This window comes from Schistocerca piceifrons, chromosome 3, assembly GCF_021461385.2.
Source record: "Schistocerca piceifrons isolate TAMUIC-IGC-003096 chromosome 3, iqSchPice1.1, whole genome shotgun sequence".
NCBI lineage: Eukaryota > Metazoa > Arthropoda > Insecta > Orthoptera > Acrididae > Schistocerca > Schistocerca piceifrons.
In genome coordinates, this window is record NC_060140.1 from 489,686,433 (window position 1) to 489,711,567 (window position 25,135).

General features: G+C 39.0%; 1 protein-coding gene across 2 annotated transcripts in view; it reads left to right on the forward strand.

The window, feature by feature from the left end:
• LOC124789537 (probable tRNA N6-adenosine threonylcarbamoyltransferase) overlaps positions 1 to 25,135 on the forward strand; it is a 75,219-nt gene that overhangs the window by 32,143 nt on the left and 17,941 nt on the right. For both annotated transcript variants that reach the window (XM_047256932.1, XM_047256933.1), the window contains exon 5: positions 13,741 to 13,972. In XM_047256932.1, coding sequence (XP_047112888.1) covers positions 13,741 to 13,972 — 232 coding nt within the window. The remainder of the gene's footprint in view (positions 1 to 13,740; positions 13,973 to 25,135) is intronic.

Here is a 25,135-nt window from a genome sequence, read left to right on the forward strand (position 1 = left end):
TAATGGGAAGAAGGCTGGAAGGAGCTTTATAAAGCAGACAGTCTAGGTGGAATATTTAACTCTCTCTGTAACATACTCCTTTGAGTTGTATTTTTCCATTAAAATAATAATAAAATTGAACAGAACCAAGGATAAAAGATGGATAACCCCTGGACTAAAATGTTTCTTGTACTAGAGAAAGAGAACTCTACCTAATTCAGAGGATAAGCCATAATTAAGATTCCATTATCACCAGTGCTATTAAAATCCTGCTGTCTGATATTAAAATGCTGATACACATATACTGTGCTATAAAAATAAGTCAAAGAAAAAATAAAAAAATGGAAAATTATTAAAAAAGAAAGAAACAAACAAAAATAGCTGTACAAATGAACTGAGCTGCCATAAAATAACTCTAACAAAATTGGTGACACATTCTAATCATTTTCCATCAAATTCATTTACTGCTTCCTCACTGTGACAGCAGACATTTCACCCCACAACACAGATACTTTGGATTTAATTCTGAAGATATTACATACATCTTAAACAGACTTTAATTTCAAAAATAGAAGCCATAAGGAGATTACAAAATATTTATCTGGTTAGTAATAAGTAGTAATTCTGATGGCTATAGTGGTTTTTCTGGCAAAATATCAAATATGTGTTGACTTTCCATGACCACCCTTGAGTTATCTTTGTAATCAATCATTGACTAGGGGCATTTTTTTCTGGCATGCTTAAATAATACTGCATGCTGTAGGAACAACCATCAGCATAACTGATACAAGAAAACCACTTCTAATTTCCAACCAGTTTCACTCCTTCCAATCTTTACAAGAGTTTTGGAGAAAGTGGTCCATAATAGAATATTAAGTTTTTTGTTAAATTTAATTTTTAATTACTTTTCATTTTATCTTTTGTTAAAGAATCTGGACAGAGAAAGCTGTACAGGACCACACAAATTAAGTCCTGGCAGAGAGAAACAGTTCTTGTTAGTTAATCTGTGATCTTGCCAAAGCTTTGTGTATATCAGAAAATCATACTCAGTAATATTGGAGGTTAGGCCATTAATAATAATCCTTTTGTGTGGATGGAGTTTTAAAGAAAACAGAGGGTCTCATAGGCAGCCTGTTGCAGGAATGAAAGTAACATCACAATAAAATGGACGGTCATAATGCTTGCTGTTTTACAAACATTGGTATGTGGTACATAAGTGATCTTCTGTTGATTGCAAAAGAGGGCTCAAAAACTGTGGTGCTGCATACTAATCAGAAGTCCAAGCTCAGTCGTACCGCACACAACTTACAATCAGTTATGGCTGAACAGACCTACAACTATTCCACATCTAGCAGTTTACATCTTAATCATACAAAAAGTTGTAATATGTAATTTCAGACAAACAAAAAAGACCTGCTAGCACTTTCACACATTAAATTAATAACTGTAAGTACACTGCTGGCCATTAAAATTGATACACCAAGAAGAAATGCAGATGATAAACGGGTATTCATTGGACAAATATATTATACTAGAACTGACATGTGATTACATTTTCGCGCAATTTGTGTGCATAGATCCTGAGAAATCAGTACCCAGAACAACCACCTCTGGCCGTAATAACGGCCTTGATATGCCTGGACATTGAGTCAAACAGAGCTTGGATGGCGTGTACAGGTACAGCTGCCCATGCAGCTTCAACACGATACCACAGTTCATCAAGAGTAGTGACTGGCGTATTGTGACGAACCAGTTGCTCGGCCACCATTGACTAGATGTTTTCAGTTGGTGAGGGATCTGGAGAATGTGCTGGCCAGGGCAGCAGTCGACCATTTTCTGTATCCAGAAAGGCCCGTATGGGACCTGTAGCATGCGGTCGTGCATTATCCTGCTGAAATGTAGGGTTTCGCAGGGATCGAGTGAAGGGTACAGCCACGTGTTGTAACACATCTGAAATGTAGCGTCCACTGTTCAAAGTGCCGTCAATGCGAACAAGAGGTGACCAAGACGTGTAACCAATGGCACCCCATACCATCATACTGGGTGATACACCAGTATGGCGATGACGAATACACGCTTCCAATGTGCGTTCACTGCGATGTCGCCAAACACGGATGCGACCATCATGATGCTGTAAACAGAACCTGGATTCATCTGAAAAAATGACGTTTTGCCATTCGTGCACCCAGGTTCGTCGTTGAGTACACCATCGCAGGTGCTCCTGTCTGTGATGCAGCGTCAAGGGTAACCGCAGCCATGGTCTCCGAGCTAATAGTCCATGCTGCTGCAAACGTTGTTGAACTGTTCGTGCAGATGGTTGTTGTCTTGCAAATGTCCCCATCTGTTGACTCAGGGATCGAAACATGGCTGCACGATCCATTACAGCCATGCGGATAAGATGCCTGTCATCTCGACTGCTAGTGATAGGAGGCCATTGGGATCCAGCACGGCGTTCCGTATTACTCTCCTGAACCCACCGATTCCATATTCCGCTAACAGTCATCGGATCTCGACCAATGCGAGCAGCAATGTCGCGATATGATAAATTGCAATTGCGATAGGCTACAATGCGACCTTTATCAAAGTCGGAAACGTGATGGTTTGCATTTCTCATCCTTAGACGAGACATCACAACAACGTTTCACCATGCAACGCTGATCAACTGCTGTTTGTGTATGAGAAATTGGTTGGAAACTTTCCTCATGTCAGCAAGTTGTAGGTGTCACCACCGGCGCCAACCTTGTGTGAATGCTCTGAAAAGCTAATCATTTGCATATCACAGCACCTTCTTCCTGTTGGTTAAATTTCGCGTCTGTAGCACGTCATCTTCATGGTGTAGCAATTTTAATGGACAGTAGTGTAAAATTATGTGAAATCTCCCTGCATAAGAAGTGAAAATGAAAACTCACATATAAACTAGTCAGAGTTCTGTTTACCATGTATTCCTGTTTAGCATGTATTCCTGTTTAGCATGTTTTCCTGTTTAGCATGTTTTCTTGTTTAGCATGTTTTCCTGTTAGAAATATCTCTCATTGTCTTGACGTAAAGAAATGTGTGGTATGGCTTATATTTCTTTTTATAACTTTTTGTTTTATTAAATATTCTTATGGGATAGTGCAGCTAAAGTACATGAAGTATTTATTCAAAAGAAGTGAACAGTAAAGGATTGTGTAAAATATGAGTATATAACCACATATTTTCCAGAAATTACTTTAAGGATCAGCGAGTACTTACACTCACTTTCTAGTACATTTTCTCCTTAATGGCTTTTATTATTAACAGTAATATCTAGACTTAGCGATAGACAAGTTTTGTAGCTACTTAGCAAATTGACAGGTCCCTTGTAGAACTGCATGACGATTAGTACAATGTATTGTAAACAGAACTCAGTGTTTTCAGATGTAAGTAACTATTTTCTTTGAAAAATTCCTTCTTAATCAAATAAATATTAACCCCTTGACAAGACTGTTTCCTGCGGCAAATAGTGGCCAGCTACTTAATATAACTGAAGAGCAAACAGCTGCTTTTAGCTCCTTTCTTTCTAATTTACTTGCTTAAAGTTAACTGTTATCAGCAAGAATAACAGTAAGCCAAATAGTGAGAATATATTGTTGAATGGTTTACAGATCAAGGTTTTACAAATTTCTTGTCTTTTGGCTTGTTTGACATTGGTGATTGTTCTTTTTATGGGTCCTGACAATGAATGAATATCTAGTCTGGCCACTGAGTGAGATGACATTCACATTAGGGAGAGCCACCCATGGTGCAATCCAAAATTAGGTTTCCTTTGGTTTCTGTAAGTTACTTGAGGAGAATGCTGGGATGCTGTTTTTAAAATGTGCAAGCCTAATTTCCTTTGCTATCCTGAGTTCCTCCATATTAAGTGATCTTCTGATCAGTGGTATAATAACCCCTGATCTTCCTTCCTTCCTTCCTTCCTTCTTTGGCCTACATATTTCAGTTGGAAGAGAAATATAGGTGTGTGTTAGCCATATGATAATCACATACTTACACATCAGTATTCTTTACTCTTGGCAAACTATAAATGAAGTGAACAATAACATTGGTGTACATTATTGTATGATTTTGTAGCACTTGAAGATATGTGGAAAAGTCTGTAGTTGAAATCCCCATTAGTGCATAAACAAAGCATAATGCATTGTTTGGATTAAGAGATTGTTCTGCTTTGTACAATATGATTTCAGTTGATGCTTATTTCAAATAATAGCCTGTATGGATCCAACATTTCAGTATCCTGATTTTTGTTTTGTAGATCAGTATGAGGAGTGGAACAGATGCTAGCTGCTTTTCTTCCAGTATTTGACTAGTCAGTCTTTCCTTCACACAGATGCGGTTTGAGAAAAACTGTGGTTTCATGGTTTCATGTTTTACTGGAGATGTACCATTTGTTGTAATTAAAATTCTTGTTTTTGTAATTATTATTTTTGTGTAAGTAATGGAAAAAGATGATTAAATCGATGGTTGTTTGTAACACTGTAGTCATTTATTGAACATGTAGAAATTGTCGTGTTGAACCTCGCATGGTCTTGCCTACCTCCCAATTGTGAACAAGCTCTCTCTGTCAGATGACCACAGCTTAGTGTGGAATCTGTGCCATTATATAGTATGACATTTTTCACTCATTCAAATTACTGTCAGAGATTAAGTATAATATTTGATAGAAAAAATTACAGGTTGAGCTGTGTATCATACATTTGTCATGATCTGACACTTATCTACTGAACAACTGAGGCAAACAATATGTGGGTGTCTACGAAACACATTAGCTTCACTGTATTATTACATTTACTTACTATGGATGCAATTTTGCAAACAGTATTGTGAAATGAGTAATGTTCTAATCAGTTATTAGCTTCAGTTTACAGAAAATCACTGTATGGTGTATTATGGTACGTATACAATCTACCAAAATCACGTACATCTTTGATTTTCCATATGTGGGTGGTCTGTGGAAGAAAGACTGTCAGAACATCTCCATCGTTTGACTTTCTCTGATTTTATCATAATGATTACAATATTACATAAGCTGTTTGTAAAGGAAGTAAAATGCATTTTGAGTCACTCGGGGAGGTACACTCCCAAAAAATTGTGAAGTTTTATGTGCTGAACCCTGTTTCTTCCCTGTAGCATATCTGACAGGAGGTTGTTGGAAATTTTTGTGATGTTCTAAAATATAGATCAATTCATTGCAAAGGAAATAATTCGGTATTTATTTTTGTTTTGTTTTTCCAACTAATCCTATACTCAATCATTTAAACTGGTGTTGCATTTTTAGGTGACATGCTTCATGGATGAAAGGTAGTACTTTCATATTCTGGAAAATAAAGCTGACCACATCCCTGGCATACAGTAAGCCATGTGTGCCAAATGGTGAGCACTTGTGAGAAATCAGCATTTGGCTGGATGTGGATTTGACAAATATGAGATTCCTAAACTGAGAACTGGTGAGCGCTCCCAATCTTCTGTAACTGTAAGCTGTATGCATGCTTCAGCAGCAGTAATGTGGTAGGACAGTGGGACATGTGTGTTACAGAGTGTAGGGATCTTGGCTTTACTATCTGGTTTTTTGAGGATGGAACAAACTTCTTTAAATAAAACTCCTCGACCTCAGGGTGTGCTATGTGCTCATTGAGTGGGTGGCTGTTGAGCCGGATAACACAGGCACTGCAATATCATATTTATCTGCCGACACTGGGCAAGTGACTTTCAAACAAAATGTCTCCCCTGTACAGGAATATACATAGTGGATGTACGAGTACAGGTTGTAGACACATGGTTGATGACATATGGAAAATTGGGTATGGCCATGAATTGTGTCCAGATAGCCAAATGATTAAGGTGAGTGCTCGCGATAAGTGGGAAGTCAGAGTTCGAATCCCAGTCTGGCAAAAATTTTCATTGTGTCATTCCATTATACAGCTGGTGGTAGTCTGTATTTGCAACTGCGAGTACATTTCATCAAATGGTTGTTAGTGTACAATCTCTGGAGCACTTTATGCATCCGTATTGTATAAAGCTTACTTGGGCAAGTACGGCTCTGCCTGGATTGGCCTTCAAATATGTTGCTGTTCTTGTGTGCATCATGTTGTCCAATTTAATCCATAACAACAGTTCCAGCAGGATGAGTGTATTATTTGGGAGCAATAACAACCAAATGAACTCGTGTACAACTTCCCTGCAACGTATTTAAGAAAATTTTTTCTTCAATGAAAAGTGGGGGATGGTTGTGGAAAAGTCACAGTATGCTTTGCATGAACTCCAATGCCAACACCACTCTGTTATATCATCTGATTGTTAAGTTTGCACTGCGAGAGAAATTTATGTGCTGCTAATGTAATTGATATTCAGAGTAACGCTTTCAGTTATTTAGTACAGGAGTTGCTATTACTGTTCTTTTAATTTGTCCATGTTTGTTTATTATTTGGATAAAGATTCTGTTTTTACGTTGTATACACAAAGATGTTGGTAGGTTTCAAGACACTGAGTTGTTCACATGTCTACTCTAGTGTAACTGCCGCCACAAAGGAAGGCCTCTGGAACAGTTTCTCTGCTGTTCTAAAAGATCACTGACCTGCATAAAGATAGCAATGACAGTCACAGTAATCTTCAAAATTAATTACCAAAACTGGAATAAAACTTGTGCTGTTCAATAGCAAATGACACTCCAACTGAACTGTGGGGTGGGATATGTCAGGTTAGTGAATTTTGCAGACACAGTTTTTAAGTTTACAACAATGATGTCTGTGTAACTGAGTCCAGCTGGCAGATCGTCCATTTACTAATTCACTCGAAGTCAGATTGTTGAAAGCTTAGGCCTTCATACATTTGGAAACAATGCATAGTTTATGCACAGAACAATCTCGTACAGTTTCCACTCGAAGTCTGTACTACAATAGAATTTACAGCCTCTGTTTTGTCTTAACAGACATGGGAAATAGACTTCACTGCTCTAATAAATTATGGTGTAATTCTACTCTCTGTGTCATGCTGCTGGTTCTAGAATGTTGTAAACATGTGAAGTTTGTTTTTCCTCCCGATGCCTTCTGCAGTGATCTTGAAAATAAATCTTCTTTTTTGCACAGTTCTTGGCTGTTCCCAGACATCTTCCCCACCTGCCCTTCCTCTTCTGCATCAGTCTTGAAAATAAAATTTTCTTCCTGAAATATTTGCAAATAATAGCAACAGTGGTGCAGCAATTGTCTTCCAGAATGTTGCAAGTTCTGCTCGTCTTGTGAAATAACAACATTCTCACGGCACTGCCCCTGATATCTTTCAAACTTCTCCTTATGCCACTAATAGAACTATTCTTTTTTCCAGAAACTAATGAACTTTTTGCAAGTTCATTCTGCACTTGTGCCTGACACCTTTAACAGAGTTGAGTCCTGCCGAGAATTACACTGCTCGTCAACTGTCTCTTCCTCTCACAATATTTGTTACTTTGATAAAATATTCCTAGTGGGCTGAAACTTCCAGAAATACAAAGACAATATACATATGTGCATTCAAAATAATATTACATCTCAAATAACATTACAAATTTACTTAACAGTTTTTCATTACATGTTCACATATCAAAACCACAAAATTAAATAAAGGAAATATAAAAGACAGTAGTATGTACATATGCTGCAATCATTAAGTTTTGATATTGCAAATAATAGCAACAGTGGTGCAGCAATTGTCTTCCAGAATGTTGCAAGTTCTGCTCGTCTTGTGAAATAACAACATTCTCACGGCACTGCCCCTGATATCTTTCAAACTTCTCCTTATGCCACTAATAGAACTATTCTTTTTTCCAGAAACTAATGAACTTTTTGCAAGTTCATTCTGCACTTGTGCCTGACACCTTTAACAGAGTTGAGTCCTGCCGAGAATTACACTGCTCGTCAACTGTCTCTTCCTCTCACAATATTTGTTACTTTGATAAAATATTCCTAGTGGGCTGAAACTTCCAGAAATACAAAGACAATATACATATGTGCATTCAAAATAATATTACATCTCAAATAACATTACAAATTTACTTAACAGTTTTTCATTACATGTTCACATATCAAAACCACAAAATTAAATAAAGGAAATATAAAAGACAGTAGTATGTACATATGCTGCAATCATTAAGTTTTGATATTGACACATGGAGCTTAGACACCCATAAAAACCTGCATCTCTCAACAAGGTGCCACAAAACATGGTGTACATTTTCTATTTATTTTCTAATCCCCCCACCCTGAAGGCCATATGTCCCTGGTGCACACTTAAAAAAACACACATCTTCCCTCAAAAAAGTTCCTGTCAGCTGCTATATGTGCTGCCAATGTCTTTGTAGCTCCCGAAAGCATGGCTGACATTTTGGTAGGAGTTGTGATCTCTTCAGCCAAATGAAATCCACTCTCTTGTATGAGTGCTTTTTGGATGAGGACAGAGCGATGTGCAGGGGTGTTGTGTAGCAACAGCCAGTTCTTCCCACACCAAAATTCAGGATGCTTACGATGAGTTAAATCATGTAAATTCCCAAGGGTCTCTTTGTAGTAGGTTTTGTTTACTGTTGCACTATCTGGGAGGAAAGTGTGAACAATTCCACCTGAATAAAAAAAAGACTTCAAACATTATCTTGCCTTTTGACCTGTTTTGTTGCATTTCCTTCTGTCGTGGCGATACTGACTTTTTCCAGGTGGCAGATACTAACTTCAGTTGCGGATTGTACAGGAAACACCATGATTCATCTCTATTTATGATCCACTTGAAAAATGTTGGCTCATCATCAGCACTACTGATCAGGTCCCCACAAATCATCATGTGAGCATCATATTGGTTTTGCGTCAGGATGTGTGCTACACCCTGCTAGGTAAGACATGACATGTTCACGCCACGGTCAGAAATTTGTAGAATGTAGAGTGCGTAGCTCTACTGCTGCTACAAGATGAGAGCGGTTGGCACATACCGACATTGCAACATCTTCAATCTTGTGTGTCAGTTCGAACCATTTGTGACTGAGCAGTACGCACATTATCCTCCATACTGTTTCTCCCTTGCGAAAAATGTCGCTGCCCCCTAAATACAACACAGCAACTTTATGCATCATTGCTGTAGATGTCCTGCATCATTTGAAACATTTCAGTACCAGTTTTGCTTAATTTATATCAGAACTTGAGGTATGTCCATTGTCTCAGGTGCAACATACTAGAATTCTCACATAGCAGTCAAATCACCATCACAACTACTGTAGTTCTGCTTATAGTGCACACACGCAGCTTTCTCTTGCGTGGGCAAAAACTGACTAGGTACCATATCACAGTGCTGTTGTATTCTGAGAGCGAGTGCGAAGGACACACAGCTACAGTAACAGGGGTCTTCCCTCAGGCGAATACTTGATGAGAGGAAGATTGCATGGGCTGCTTGTAGAACTCCAACAGCTGCTAGGTACAAGCTGTAAGTGGTGCAGAGTACGGAACTCTGTGAGAATAAATAAAGAATCAGGGTGGAAATTCTAAGTGCACCCTCTTGCTAGTAACATTTGGAGATTCCTGTGGCACTATTTCCTAACATGACTTCTCATCAGTCGCTCATCTGCTGCTCTGAAAACCTAACTCTGTAGCAACAGCTTGTGCTGAGGGTAGTCTGATGTCTGCCGACATGTGTGACAGAGACTGTGTTGACTTAGACTGCGGTGTCCTACGACTACCATCTGTGTACCAGTGTGCTCCTTCTTATGTGGCCTGTAGGCCTGCTTCCAGAACACTCTGAGTTGCAGTTCATGTACGTAGTGTTCTTCAATTACCATATTTGGTCATGTCTGGAGACTCCTTTCTGTTGGCTGCGTCTTAGCATGCAGCAGGTCACATAGTCCTGAGTGTAACTATGTTTGTCACAAGATGCCTTGAGGTCAGCTTGTACTGTTATCGTCTTTCAAATACTGAGGGAATGCTTCCTGGCTTCCCTGTAACTGATTTCTGGACTGCCTCAGTGGAACAGTTCTCAAATTTTTAAATATGTATGTTTGGCAGGACTGAGATTAGCAGCAGTACTGTGGTGCACCACACTGCTGCTGTGAATCCAGTCACAGAACTTAATCATTGTATTATGCATATGTGTTTGTGTGTGCATGTGTTCACCAAAAAAGCAGAAGTATGCCCATCACAGGGATTCTCCATTTCTTGCTTTAGTTCAATGGAAACTTCTTGAATATCTTTGCATCACAGTACAGAAAAGCCGACGTTTTGTTGAATGTATGTGGAAGTAATTATAAAAATAATGTAATGAAAAGAGATGTTATACGGAATCTTGGTTCAAAATATTAAGTTAATGAGAAAGCTATGAGGAAGAAGATTAAAAATTTGAGAAGTGCAGTTCATTGCGAACACACAAGTGTGTGTGTGTGTGTGTGTGTGTGTGTGTGTGTGTGTGTGTGGTGGAGGGGGGGGGGGGGCAGCTCAGTATCTAACACAGAAAGAAAATAGTGCGCAGATATGAATCAATAAAATTCATTCTAGATGTGATGGAACTACGTGCAGGAATGGACAGCTCAATTGTAAATATCTCAATTTCAGTAATTATTTGTATTTTTTAAATGATACTGCTTTCTACCAAATTTGTTTGAATATGTAATTGATAAATGTGAACAGTAGTTTCAAAATTCATTTTACCACAGTAGACCATGCAAAAAAAGTTTGTGGGGAAAAATAAATAAAAAGTTTGAGTTCACTTATATAATTCCAGTTGTTTACGTAAAAGTCTATACATTGTAGTACATACATAATTAATATATCTTGATACAGGGTGATTCTATTAGTATCTGTCGCGCCACTCAACCTTCCTTTGTGGTGTTGTAAAATATTTTTCGAGTGAAAGTACCAAAAATTTCAAACACTTCTTTTTTCTTCAAATTCCTTCAAAACTAAGCTCTTAATCAAAGAAGCCAAGGTTACCAAAAACGTAGAGCAACCATGGGCACTTGCATGACACCATTCTATGCCAATGTATTCATGGGACATCTAGAGGAATCCTTCTTACCATCCAGTATCCTAAACTCTTCATCTGGTTCAGAGTTATTGATATCTTCAAGATCTGTGCCAAGGGCGAGGACAGTCTGTCGCATTCCTCCAGAACCTCAATCCCTTCTACCATATTCACCTCACCTTGTCCTCCTCAGTCCGACAAGCCACCTTCCTTGATGTTGACCTCCACCTTGTGGGTGGCCTCATCTGTATCTCTGTACACATCAAACCTACCAATCACCAAAAATACTTCTGTTTTGACAGCTGCCACAAATTCCACACAGAGAAGTCCCTTCCATGTAGCCTAGTCAATCCATGTTTCAGTTCTGCTGTAATGGGCAGTCCTTTTCCAATTATACTGGTGGTCTTGCTGAGACCTTAACAGACCAAAATTACCCTCCCCACCTTGTTTAGAAACAGATACTCTGCGATTTGTCTCCTGTCACCACCTAAGACTGGAGCAACTGAATCACTTTCTCTGCCAGGAATTCAACTAGCTCTCATGTCCTGAAATGAGAAATATCATCCCCACCCCTCCCACAGTGGCATTCTGCCAATCACTCAGCCTGTGCCTTATCCGTATGCGTCTCTATTGTGCCCCTGCTTGCAAACTGCTGCCTCTTGAGTCATATCCTTGTAAAAGACCTAAATGCAAGACACGCTCCATACATCCTCTCACTACCACCTTCTTCAATCCTATCGCAGACATCTTATACCTCACCAGAAGCAGGACCACCTTAAAAGCAGCCTTGTGGTCTACTGACTTAGCTCTACCACTGTGTGACATTGTATATTTGCTTGATCACTAAGAACTGCCAAAATGTGGCCAATAGACAGCTGGACCACTAAGTTGCTGAGCATGCTGCTGAACAGGGCGTGCATCACTTTGAGTGCACCACAGCGTCTGAATTCTGAATTCTTCCCACCAACACCAGCTTTTCTGAATTGCCCAGAGGAGAACTCTCCATGCAACATATCCTTCGTTCCTGTAACACCATTAGGATTAACCATTGCAAGTCCCTGCTCTCCACCTGCCTTCACTCCTTTCCTGCTCCCACTCCATCCTCATCCACATCTTTTAGACTACTAGTTCCAGTGCATAATTCTTTCCATTGCTATGGTTCTCTTCTCTTTCTTGATTTCCCCCTTCCCCCATGCACGGCTCTCCCAATGTGACATCTAGCAGTCCACCATCTTGTCCTCATCACATACCTGCACTCTTCCACAGGTTGCACTGCAGCATATTCCACCGCCCCTACCCTGCTATCCCTCTCCCAAGCCAACACACATCTTTCACGTACCTCCCACTACCCATCCCAGCCGAGATTGCTGCTCACCATGGTCAGGCCTCAGCACTTGGTGGCAACAATGACATGATAGTTCTTAACTCTTTGTGTGCAAGAATCAATCGGTAACTGCTACCAGTGTTCAGGTATTCGCATGCATCTTGCCATCCCACATGAACAGAGGTGAGTAAGTGTGTGATTTGACTGTAGTTGTGCCTGTCAATATCAGTTTCCTTACATATTATTTATTGTTTTTGTCTACTTAGCAAGGTAAAAACCTCTGAACTTTCAGCGTGTTTGACTGATAACTGCAGTAATTTGCAGCTTGATAGCCTCGTTTGAGAGTTTTACAAATTGGGGTTATATGGCATACAACCTCCCCCCCCCCCCCCACATGAATAGATCACTTTTTGATCATTGAAATATGAAATATGTGTCGCTTTGTCAGTTGCTACTTTTTTGCTAAAGCATTACAGATATGCATTCACGGAAGGTACGAAATAGGAGTCATATAGGTCTTCTGTTATTTGAGATACTGACAATTTTCTGTGACTGTTTTGCAATTTCAAAGACACTACAGTTAAAACATTAATAGTTGCAAAAAAATTTTGGTTCATAATGGAGCTGGTACAGCAACCAGTACGTGTGATATGAAGAAACAAGCAGTCTTGGTTGCAGTGTTAAAATTTTTATTACTTCCCAATGATTCATTTCACCTTTATTTAGGCATCTTCGGATTGGCTGATATTTGGTAACGATAGGTATATGGGATATCGCACATAAAATATCCGATCAGGGAAATGCCCCTTGTCAAAGTCTTGAAAACACTGTACAGTGCCTTTATTATGGCATGTGGTGCAGTCCAATAGAAACAAAACAGGATCAGGCCTACAATAAAGCTTTACGTCATAAACATGTAATGTGTGCAACCAGAATATGCACTACACCTCTGGTATGTTTATGATGTAAAGCTTTACTGTAGGCCTGATCCTGTTTAGTTTGCATTGGGCCTTAATAAGGACACTGCACAGTGTTTTCAAACATTTGACGAGAGACATTGACCTGCTGGGATATTTTGTGTTCGGTGTCCCATGTACCCATCACCACCAAATACCAGCGAATCTGAAGATGCCCAAATAAGGGTGAAACATGTCACTGGGATATAATAAAAAAATTTTAGCACTTTAACCAAGACTGCTTCTTCCTTCATTTTAACAGCTGGATTCTATACAAATTTTGTGATCTTACTTAAGATGATAAAAATCTGTCTTCTTGTGGTATAACACTCCCCTCTCAACCTCTCACTTGCACTCTACCTCACACTTTCCTTCCTCTGCTTCAATTTTGTCACATTCCTCATTTATTTTCTATTCATTTAGTCATTATTAGTCTGTGAGCAGCCCCTGTGGAATTAGTTCCAGTGGTTTCTGAAATAAATTCACCATTTATGTTTGCAGAACGTGCAATGGCGCATTGTGGATCTTCTGAAGTTTTAATAGTTGGTGGTGTAGGATGTAATCTTCGATTGCAAGAAATGATGGGTACAATGTGTGCAGAACGTGGTGCTACACTGTATGCCACTGATGAACGATTCTGCATTGACAATGGTGCAATGATTGCCCATGCAGGCTGTGAAATGTTTCGGAGTGGAACTATTACACCTTTTGAAGAGACAACATGCACTCAGAGGTAAGAGATGAAATCATGTAGCATGCAACTTAAAACCTTTATTTGCAAGCTGCAAAATTTTCTGCTTTGGTGAAGTGTGTTTGCCAGGGGTGTTAGTAATTTGTCATTGGACGCTCTCCTGAGTATATCAGTGCCAGTAATTGAAATTGTTGTTGACAGTAAGGTATGAAAGTATTTCAGCATTTCTGGAGTAATTGAAGTGGTGAGATGCTGGCCAATTGCTGATGGGCATTCCTGATTTTGCATTATAAATTGTCTGTAGAGTAAAGGCATGCTGGCCAATTGCTGATGGGCATTCCTGATTTTGCATTATAAATTGTCTGCAGAGTAAAGGCATGCTGGCCAATTGCTGATGGGCATTCCTGATTTTGCATTATAAATTGTAGAGTAAAGGCTTCACCAATTCTAACTGTAGCATCACAGTAATAGAACAACAAGTCTGTGGTTGATTGATATTCTAGAACCTGTTGTTCCGTAGTGCGAGCAGTTACTTTTTGAAATACTTATTGATTCCCATAAATTAGCTCCATAGGTAATCCTGGCCCATCTTAAGAGGGGATGCACAGAAGTTACGTTTTTATTTCTGTAGCATGATGCTGAGAACTGGTTATGTGACAAGAAAATAGGAAAAAACTGTAATTTATCGCCATGAATGAGAGTTATCTGGTGAGATGTGTTGAAAAAGTATTTCTTTTACTTACTGTGACTACTTCGTAGTTATTATCCACCTTGTAGCTTTTATTTTAATTGCCTATTGAGTGCTGATTAATCACGTTCACTCTAAATATATGGATACTAATAAATGTGCCATTATAAATCTGCCATCATCCTGCAACTGCTGATGTGTACAAAAATTGTCACTCAAAAAGATACCACATTTCACTCTGAAATAATTTTTTGATTTGGAGCGTATTAAGCAATTGATGTTGTGCAAATACATTGATCTAAACTGATGTTAACATTGTCAAAAAATAGTGTTACAGTGATTACAGCGCAATGAAGCAAGACACTGTAGGCATCCCACCATTCTTTCTGCTCCATGATCGAGAAGCCGAAACAGCAAAGGGGACACCGAATCCACTTTAGTGAGGCAGGATGAACACACAAAACATCTCATCACCAGGATCAAAGAAGTGTGGCCTATTGCTCACATATGGGCTCCTGTACCCCCAGGAGTGAGACACAGAATGCTATAAGGCCAAGCGCTGTCCATTGAGATAAGCCCCAGAGACTTGGTATGGATTTTTACACTCGTGCATAAAATGTGACTATCGCAAAAGTTACTAAAATGCTACTTTGGATCTTATTGTATCCTTCATTGCTTGTTGGACATCACATACGAAGTCTAGGATTTTGATCGTTTATCAAGAAGACAAAAGTACAGAGATGTCATCCTTGTCTTCTGTGTGAAGCCCTGCTGCAGTCCAGAGATCCAGATTGATGATGGGAGGTTCAAGGAAACTGAGGACCCACTCAATGATAGCGGAGCTTCTATGGGGAAAGATACCTTCAATACTCATGACAGTGAAGAAAATGTAACAACACAATCAGAAAATGATGACCTAACAACACAATCAGAAAGTGAGGATCTGCCAATTTTGCCATAAGAGAACTACTTACAAAGTCTAGAGCCAGCGTACTGTAGTAGTCAACTTCAATCAGAATTTTTGAAACAATAGGTTGCTGTTTCTTCAGGAGAGGGAGAAGTGCTGCAAGCTGTTGCGCATGCAGCATAGTGTAGTGGTTAGCAGCCTTGGTTTGTGCGCTACAGCTTGCTAGTTCAATCCAACCACTAGCAATTATTTATTATTTAGTATTTACAGTTTCTGGCATGTTCTTTAAATATATTATGTTTGTAATGTTCATATATTCTGGACTGTTTCATGTTTTTATAAGTAACTGCACTCTCCATCCAGGTGTTCAGTTCTGCTCTGGCTGTATTTGGTGTCTGTAATAAACATGCTTTCAGTTCTAAGTGTTGCCCTCAGTTGATGTCTTTGCCTTCAGATTTGCATTTGATGGTTTTTTTCAGTGTATCACTGTCATTTGTGACGATGGTACATTAAAGCTTTTCGTATCTTCATGTCACAAAGCCAATACCTAGCACCATGCTGTGGAAATGAAGATGTAACTTCCTTGTGGGCCCCATCTGAAGATGATCTTGAAAATAATTTTATGGTAGTACAAAAATCTTTTGAAAAATAACTAGTTGCAGCTACTTGGGTAGCAGAGTACTTGTGGAGTGCATATGAGGGTTTTTTAGGCTAGTCTGTAGTTTGAGGTACTCTGATCAGCACTTCCCGGTCAATATGCCGCAAGGGAAGTTAGACCGCATTGAGAGTAAAGACTCCGTAACTGTCAGAATTTTATTAGTAGATTGTCGAAGTACTTGTAACGAAGTACTTGAACTTACTACCTTCCAGGAAAGTTCTCTCGCTCAAATTATTCTTGGGACCGAGACCTGGCTGAAATCTGAAGTGCAAAGTTCTGATGTATTTAGTGAGTCATGTAACGTAAATCAGGAAGACAGATTAAAGGCCATAGGAGGGGATGTGTTCATTGCAGTTAACAAAAGTATTGTTTCTATTGATGTAGAAGTTGACTGTGACAGTGGAGTTATCTGCTTGTGTATCACAGGTGTAGATGAAACCAAGTTAATTGTTGGATGTTTTTACCGGCTACTGATTCCGGAGAGTTCTACAGTCATACAAAGTAAGTCCACGGTCAGTAGCGCATAAATACCTAGATAATGCAATGCTAGTTGGAGGTGACTTTAACCTACAGAGTATAGAATAGGATGAAACTTCCTGGCAGATTAAAACTGTGTGCCAGACTGAGACTCGAACTCGGTACTGGCGGAATTAAAGCTGTGAGTACGGGGTGGGAGTCATGCTTGGTTAGCTCAGTTGGTAGCGCACTTGCCCGCGAAAGGCAAAGGTCCCGAGTTCGAGTCTCGGTTCGGCACACTGTTTTAATCTGCCAGGAAGTTTCATGTCAGTGCACACTCCGCTGTAGAATGAAAATTTCATTCTAGGAACATCCTCCAGGCTGTGGCTAAGCCATGTCAGCAATATCCTTTCTTCCAGGAGTGCTAGTTCTGTAAGGTTCACAGGAGAGCTTCTGTGAAGTTTGGAAGGTAGGAGACGAGGTTCTGGCGGAATTAAAGCTGTGAGGACGGGGCGGAGTCGTGCTTGGTTAGTTCAGTTGGTAGAGCACTTGCCCGCAAAAGGCAAAGTTCCCGAGTTCGAGTCTCGGTTCGGCACACAGTTTTAATCTGCCAGGAAGTTTCATGTCAGCGCACACTCCGCTGTAGAGTGAAAATTTCATTCTGTAGAATAGGATGTCTATGGATACGTGGAAGGAGGGGGGGGGGGTTACAGACTGACTGTCGTACATAGTACTGTTGAACACACTTTTCTGTAAACTATCTTGATCAGCTAGTTCAGCAGCCAGTAGGCAGTGGTTGTATTGGAGACCTTGTAGCTACAATTAGGCCAGACCTTATTGAAATCATCAGTGTAGAAACAGGGATTAGCAATCGTGTCGTCTTTGTAGCAGCAGTGGTTATGAAAGTTAATAAATCAGGCAAGAAGGCTAGGAGAGTGTTTATGATGGAAAGAGCAAATAGCATATCACTTAGACAGCAGATTGACATCACTTAGTTCCAAAAAGTTGGATGGAGGAGAATTATGTGCAAAGTTGAAGCAGATTGTAAATCGTGGTCTGGAGAGTTATGTGCCTAGTGAGTGTATTAAAGATGGAAAACACCCACCATGGTTTAATAACCAAATCCAAATCCATAAAGTGCTGAGGAAGCAGATGGTTTGTACTCTCAGTTCAGGAGAGAATGCACAAATGATGACAAGCAAACATTAGTGGAGATTTGTGCATCTGTGAAGTCTTTGCAGGAAGAATACAACAACTACCACAGTCATACCTTAGCAAAAGATCTGGCACAGAACCTGAGAATTCTGATTGTATTTAAAATCACTAAGTGGGTCTAAGATCTCCATACAGTACCTTGTTGACCAGTCTGGTGTGGCAGTTGAAGACAGCAAAATGAAAGCCGAAGTTTTAAAATTTGCATTCAAGAAATCATCCACATAGGAGAATTGTACAAATGTACTTTCATTTTACCATTGGACAGACTCCCATATGGACAACAAAGTAATAAGCATCTCTGGTTTACGATTTATGTAGATGCTGGCTCACTCCTTGTAGTTCAAGGTGAGTCAGAACACTTCATGAGATCTGTCACATAATATCTGACATATTTACCTTTTTTTAAGTCCAGCTGTTGTAGTTGATTTTCATGAAGTAGTGGCCTTTCTAATCATTGCCTCCGCAATCCCGTGTATAGCTGAGGAAAGGTGTGACTTCTTCATGTTCTGCCACTGTTATTGGAGCAAAACAAGATAACTTCTACTCATATCATGAAAAAGCATGTCCACCACTTTCCTGTTACAGACATATATTTCCGTGAATGGGTGTACAGATCATTAGAGTGAATCTTGAATTAGAGTAGAACACAAATTTTCATACGACATACATCTTGAAGGCTCCACACAACATTAAAGATTACAGTATATTTTATTTGTCACAAAACCACCTTGTCTTTTGTTTCCATTCTTTGAGTGTGCGGCTGCCCCTTGATGGTCAAGCCAACAATCTCCACTAATGTTTACTTGTCATCATTTGTGGGTTCTCTGCCCCTTGATGGTCAAGCCAACACCAAGCAGTGATGCCAAAACAAAAAAGATCCCACCCACAACAGGTGAAGCCGTGTACTTGTCATCACACATTGTCATTTTCATGTATTCCACATCTTCCATTTAATGTCTGCACATACGAAAACAACCACCTGCGCACAGTATACGTTCTGTGATTTACTCTCTACATAATATTATTCTATTGCAATCATCTTTCCTTGTACTACACGAGTATGAAAGGTCATTTGCCTAAATGGCGTGTAATACTTCACATTCCTCCACTTAAAGGAAAGATGTCAGGATCTCTCAAAAATTATTTCTCATTAACATGCAATAGTATGCAACCTAATTACTTAAAAATACTTGATATGTTTTCCTTCTTTAAAAAGGAATGAAACTTCATTTTTGATTACAAGTTTTCCAAGTTTTGTTGTTTCATTTCAGGTAAACTGTGCTCAACATTGTTAGCCTACTTTGTGTAATTCCATCTTATTTGCTTCACATCCTGTGTGAAGTAAGAAATTGTACTGTAATGGCCAGTCTTTTTGTACAGAAAGATATTATGCCACTTAAATAAACTTCTTCAGCTTAATTATAGTTTTTATATTTATTTATTTAACAATGCATTTCCTTCAAGCCAATACACTCAAGTGTCTTGTTTACTTCCTGTATATGTGCATAGTTGGTTACCTTCTACTTTTTCTCACATTATTATTACCTGAGGAATTGCCTGTCGTATGTATGCCTACTATTTAGTCCATAAAGTCAAATCTCACTACAGACTCTAGTCAACAAGTCTGGGACGTTCCTGTTCCAACCATTTTCACCTATACTATCAGATAAGTCTATTTGATTATGTAACCATTTTGTAGAAATCTTTCATATTGTGACTGCCAGTCAATATACTGCTTCATACTTCTGTATTTACTGCACTTAATGCCTTCTAAGGGGTTACTGTGTCAAACCTCAGTACAATTATAGATGTGGATGTAACCTTTTTTTTTTTTTAAAAAAAAGGTATAGACCATACCTTCTTTTGAGTCCGTCCAACCTTGCCTCTCTCCCACCTACATTAAATGGTACAGGTCCTGCCTCCCATGGATTCACCTGACCAAGGCATAGGCCATTCTTCCTACCGATCTGCCTATCTTTTTCCTCTCCTACAGATCATCCACTATTTGGGTATGTCCTATCTTAACTCCATCAGTAAACACAGTTACTAACCCCCTCTTACTGCCTTTTCTCATTCTAAATGATAAGTTTCTCCCATAATTGCTTTCTGCTGACATTACTTGATTGTTTTATATCTAAATATCTTAACTCCTCTGTTCTAACTTTTCCTTACTCTTACTTGTAACAAATATAACATCACTACATACTCATACTTCTGTCACGTATCTTGCTTTTACTTACTGATACGTATAGCTTGTTGTTGTTGTGGTCTTCAGTCCTGAGACTGGTTTGATGCAGCTCTCCATGCTACTCTATCCTGTGCAAGCTTTTTCATCTCCCAGTACCTACTGCAACCTACATCCTTCTGAATCTGCTTAGTGTATTCATCTCTTGGTCTCCCCCTACGATTTTTACCCTCCACGCTGCCCTCCAATACTAAATTGGTGATCCCTTGATGCCTCAGAACATGTCCTACCAACCGATCCCTTCTTCTGGTCAGGTTGTGCCACAAACTTCTCTTCTCCCCAATCCTATTCAATACTTCCTCATTAGTTATGTGATCTACCCATCTAATCTTCAGAATTCTTCTGTAGCACCACATTTCGAAAGCTTCTATTCTCTTCTTGTCCAAACTATTTATCGTCCATGTTTCACTTCCATACATGGCTACACTCCATACGAATACTTTCAGAAATGACTTCCTGACACTTAAATCAATACTGGATGTTAACAAATTTCTCTTCTTCAGAAACGCTTTCCTTGCCATTGCCAGCCTACATTTTATATCCTCTCTACTTCGACCATCATCAGTTATTTTGCTCCCCAAATAGCAAAACTCCTTTACTACTTTAAGTGCCTCATTTCCTAATCTAATTCCCTCAGCATCACCCGACTTAATTAGACTACATTCCATTATCCTTGTTTTGCTTTTGTTGATGTTCATCTTATATCATCCTTTCAAGACACTGTCCATTCCATTCAACTGCTCTTCCAAGTCCTTTGCTGTCTCTGACAGAATTACAATGTCATCGGCGAACCTCAAAGTTTTTATTTCTTCTCCATGAATTTTAATACCTACTCCGAATTTTTCTTTTGTTTCCTTTACTGCTTGCTCAATATACAGATTGAACAACATCGGGGAGAGGCTACAACCCTGTCTTACTCCCTTCCCAACCACTGCTTCCCTTTCATGTCCCTCGACTCTTATAACTGCCATCTGGTTTCTGTACAAATTGTAAATAGCCTTTCGCTCCCTGTATTTTACCCCTGCCACCTTTAGAATTTGAAAGAGAGTATTCCAGTCAACATTGTCAAAAGCTTTCTCTAAGTCCACAAATGCTAGAAACGTAGGTTTGCCTTTCCTTAATCTTTCTTCTAAGATAAGTCGTAAGGTCAGTATTGCCTCACGTGTTCCAGTGTTTCTACGGAATCCAAACTGATCCTCCCCGAGGTTGGCTTCTACTAGTTTTTCCATTCGTCTGTAAAGAATTCGTGTTAGTATTTTGCAGCTGTGACTTATTAAGCTGATAGTTCGGTAATTTTCACATCTGTCAACACCTGCTTTCTTTGGGATTGGAATTATTATATTCTTCTTGAAGTCTGAGGGTATTTCGCCTCTTTCATACATCTTGCTCACCAGATGGTAGAGTTTTGTCAGCACTGGCTCTCCCACGGCCGTCAGTAGTTCCAATGGAATATTGTCTACTCCGGGGGCCTTGTTTCGACTCAGGTCTTTCAGTGCTCTGTCAAACTCTTCACGCAGTATCATATCTCCCATTTCATCTTCATCTACATCCTCTTCCATTTCCATAATATTGTCCTCAAGTACATCGCCCTTGTATAGACCCTCTATATACTCCTTCCACCTTTCTGCTTTCCCTTCTTTGCTTAGAACTGGGTTTCCATCTGAGCTCTTGATATTCATACAAGTGGTTCTCTTATCTCCAAAGGTCTCTTTAATTTTCCTGTAGGCGGTATCTATCTTACCCCTAGTGAGATAGGCCTCTACATCCTTACATTTGTCCTCTAGCCATCCCTGCTTAGCCATTTTGCACTTCCTGTCGATCTCATTTTTGAGACGTTTGTATTCCTTTTTGCCTGTTTCACTTACTGCATTTTTATATTTTCTCCTTTCATCAATTAAATTCAATATTTCTTCTGTTACCCAAGGATTTCTACAAGCCCTCGTCTTTTTACCTACTTGATCCTCTGCTGCCTTCACTACTTCATCCCTCAAAGCTACCCATTCTTCTTCTACTGTATCTATTTCCACCATTCCTGTCAATTGCTCCCTTATGCTCTCCCTGAATCTCTGTACAACCTCTGGTTCTTTTAGTTTATCCAGGTCCCATCTCCTTAAATTCCCACCTTTTTGCAGTTTCTTCAGTTTTAATCTACAGGTCATAACCAATAGATTGTGGTCAGAGTCCACATCTGCCCCTGGAAATGTCTTACAATTTAAAACCTGGTTCCTAAATCTCTGTCTTACCATTATATAATCTATCTGATACCTTTTAGTATCTCCAGGGTTCTTCCATGTATACAACCTTCTTTCATGATTCTTAAACCAAGTGTTAGTTATGATTATGTTGTGCTCTGTGCAAAATTCGACCAGGCGGCTTCCTCTTTCATTTCTGTCCCCCAATCCATATTCACCTACTATGTTTCCGTCTCTCCCTTTTCCTACACTCGAATTCCAGTCACCCATGACTATTAAATTTTCGTCTCCCTTCACAATCTGAATAATTTCTTTTATTTCATCATACATTTCTTCAATTTCTTCGTCATCTGCAGAGCTAGTTGGCATATAAACTTGTACTACTGTAGTAGGCGTGGGCTTCGTATCTATCTTGGCCACAATAATGCGTTCACTATGCTGTTTGTAGTAGCTTACCCGCATTCCTATTTTCCTATTCATTATTAAACCTACTCCTGCATTACCCCTATTTGATTTTGTGTTTATAACCCTGTAGTCACCTGACCAGAAGTCTTGTTCCTCCTGCCTTTACTTTATTATGATTACTAGACTTAGACAATATAAAAGATTTTATTCCGGGTATATCTTGTGAATATACTAGAATAATATTAGCGCTTCATCACCTGTTATTAAAATTTATTCCTCATGGACCTACTCCTTGTTGAATACTAGTTATCAAACCACCTTGTTCTCTTGTTAACTCTTCAGATCTTGCTTCATATTTGGCTAGGCACGTTAGCATGCAATCAGTTTGTCTTGCCTTCCATCTTCGAAGTGGACTGTTCTCCCGTGCAACGTGTGGCATGACTAACATGTGTTACTTATTTAACCCTAAAAAAAGTCCTCTTAGTTTATTGTCATCACCCTACGTGAAATACCTGCCAGTGCAGTCCTACTGCTGTAGGTTGTAAATTCTACTGTTTATATTGTAATTAGAAGAGATCCTGCAATAGGAACTTTGCATATGGACAGAGGGAAGGTAGATTTGGTACTACTAATGGAGAAGTAAGAAAAGGAAATAGAGACAGGTATGTTAGGACTGAAGAAGGAAAGAAGGAAGTATCCCATAGATGGATTCCTTTACCACCTCCCACCCAAAGAACCCCATGTGCAAAGGTACTTTGGCGTGGTGCCGGAGGGAGAATTTGTTTGGCATTTCCTCCAGAACAGACTTGTAACAGCTTCATGGTTGTAGACTCCATGAAAATTGGCCCTAACAAACCCATATGAAATCAATGGAATAGGCAGGTATTTTCATGTTAGTCATCATCAATCATCAGTATAATTTCTATGATTGGGCTATTCATCAATCAATACTTGATAGAGGTGATGTCATTGGCCGTGATTAATTTCCCCTAATAAAATTCAAATACAAACCCTACCTTTCTGTCCTTCTTTCTTTATGTTTAAAAATGTACAAAACCAATAACTTCTTATTCTAAATTCCAGAATATTTAACTTACTAAATTTATAGCTTATGCATAGACCTTTTGAGTTAAAGCATTTCTCATCAAGTGTCATAGTGCTGTAACTTCCTCCACTTTCTGTTACTATCATATGATAATAGGGCTAAAATCATTTTTATTGTTGGCTCTTTATGTACTAAAAGTACATTGTACCTCTTCAGAATTTTATTTGAAATGTTCATTTATAGGTAAGTGTATTAACTAAGCTCCTAGCTGTCTTCATAAACGTACCAATGCAGTTATTTCTGAATAAACACTAGACGCTATGTGTACAGGTATTGGAGTTGTTTTATTTTTGTTATTTTATTTTGTATTTAAAAAAGTTCTGTTTCTGGAAGAGGGGGAGGTAGAAGGTGTAAGATTAATAAAAGATAATAGAATAATCAAAGAATATAGAAATAGTTCCTGAGAAAACTAAGATAGAAATACAGAAACAAGTACTCGGATGGCCAGTGGTCTTGAGCTTGCTGAATTTGCAAAGACTATGAACTCTCCTTGGGCCTTAAATCTTTTTAATCACATCTAATATTGTATAATTTTTTATCTAACCCTGTATCATGCTCTAAGAGACATGCTGCTTTTGGATGCAGTATATTCTGAACTTTAATAGGTCTACTGTAACACTGAAAAAAGTTGCTCTTTTCCCTCGTTAAATTCGAGCTGTGGTGAAAAAACACATACTAATACTGCAACACCTATCAAATAACTCAAGGCAAAATCTATCTTTTTGCTATCCTCCCAGATTTTGGTAAAGGTGTAGGAAATACTCTCAAAAATATGTGGGGTGAAACTTTTCCACAGGTTTGAATTTTGGAAATTGCTTTGATAAATTCATATAATTTACGAGTTATAACTCCTCTAGTAAACTACGCAATAACCCACTGTTATTTATCCCTGCCTTCTCACAGATTTCCTCTCAGTAGCCTAGAAAGAGTGTTAGTATCAAGTGATTCTACTTTCTCTTCTATGGTAGAAAGTATAAATTTTTGTAATCATCCTCCAAATTAGATAGCGTTTTAGGTGTGTGAATTATTTCTCTAAATTTTTTGCGTTGTTCTAAAACAGTTTCATGCTCGTTCGGCTCTGAGATTTGCTCTTTGACCTGTTTGAACTCTCTAAAGCAAATTGACCTACTTCGTCAATTTTACGATCTAATTCTTTGAACTACTCTTTCACTTTCTCGCGAACTAAATTGCATTGGTTACTGATCTCATCCGTCAACTCCTGAGACAACGGGGTCAAACTATGTGCAGTGCTAGTTAATTCTATTCCCTAATTGACATGTTCTTTTAACTCTGATTTTAGTTCTTTTTTCGTATTTTATACCTTGACAGACCGT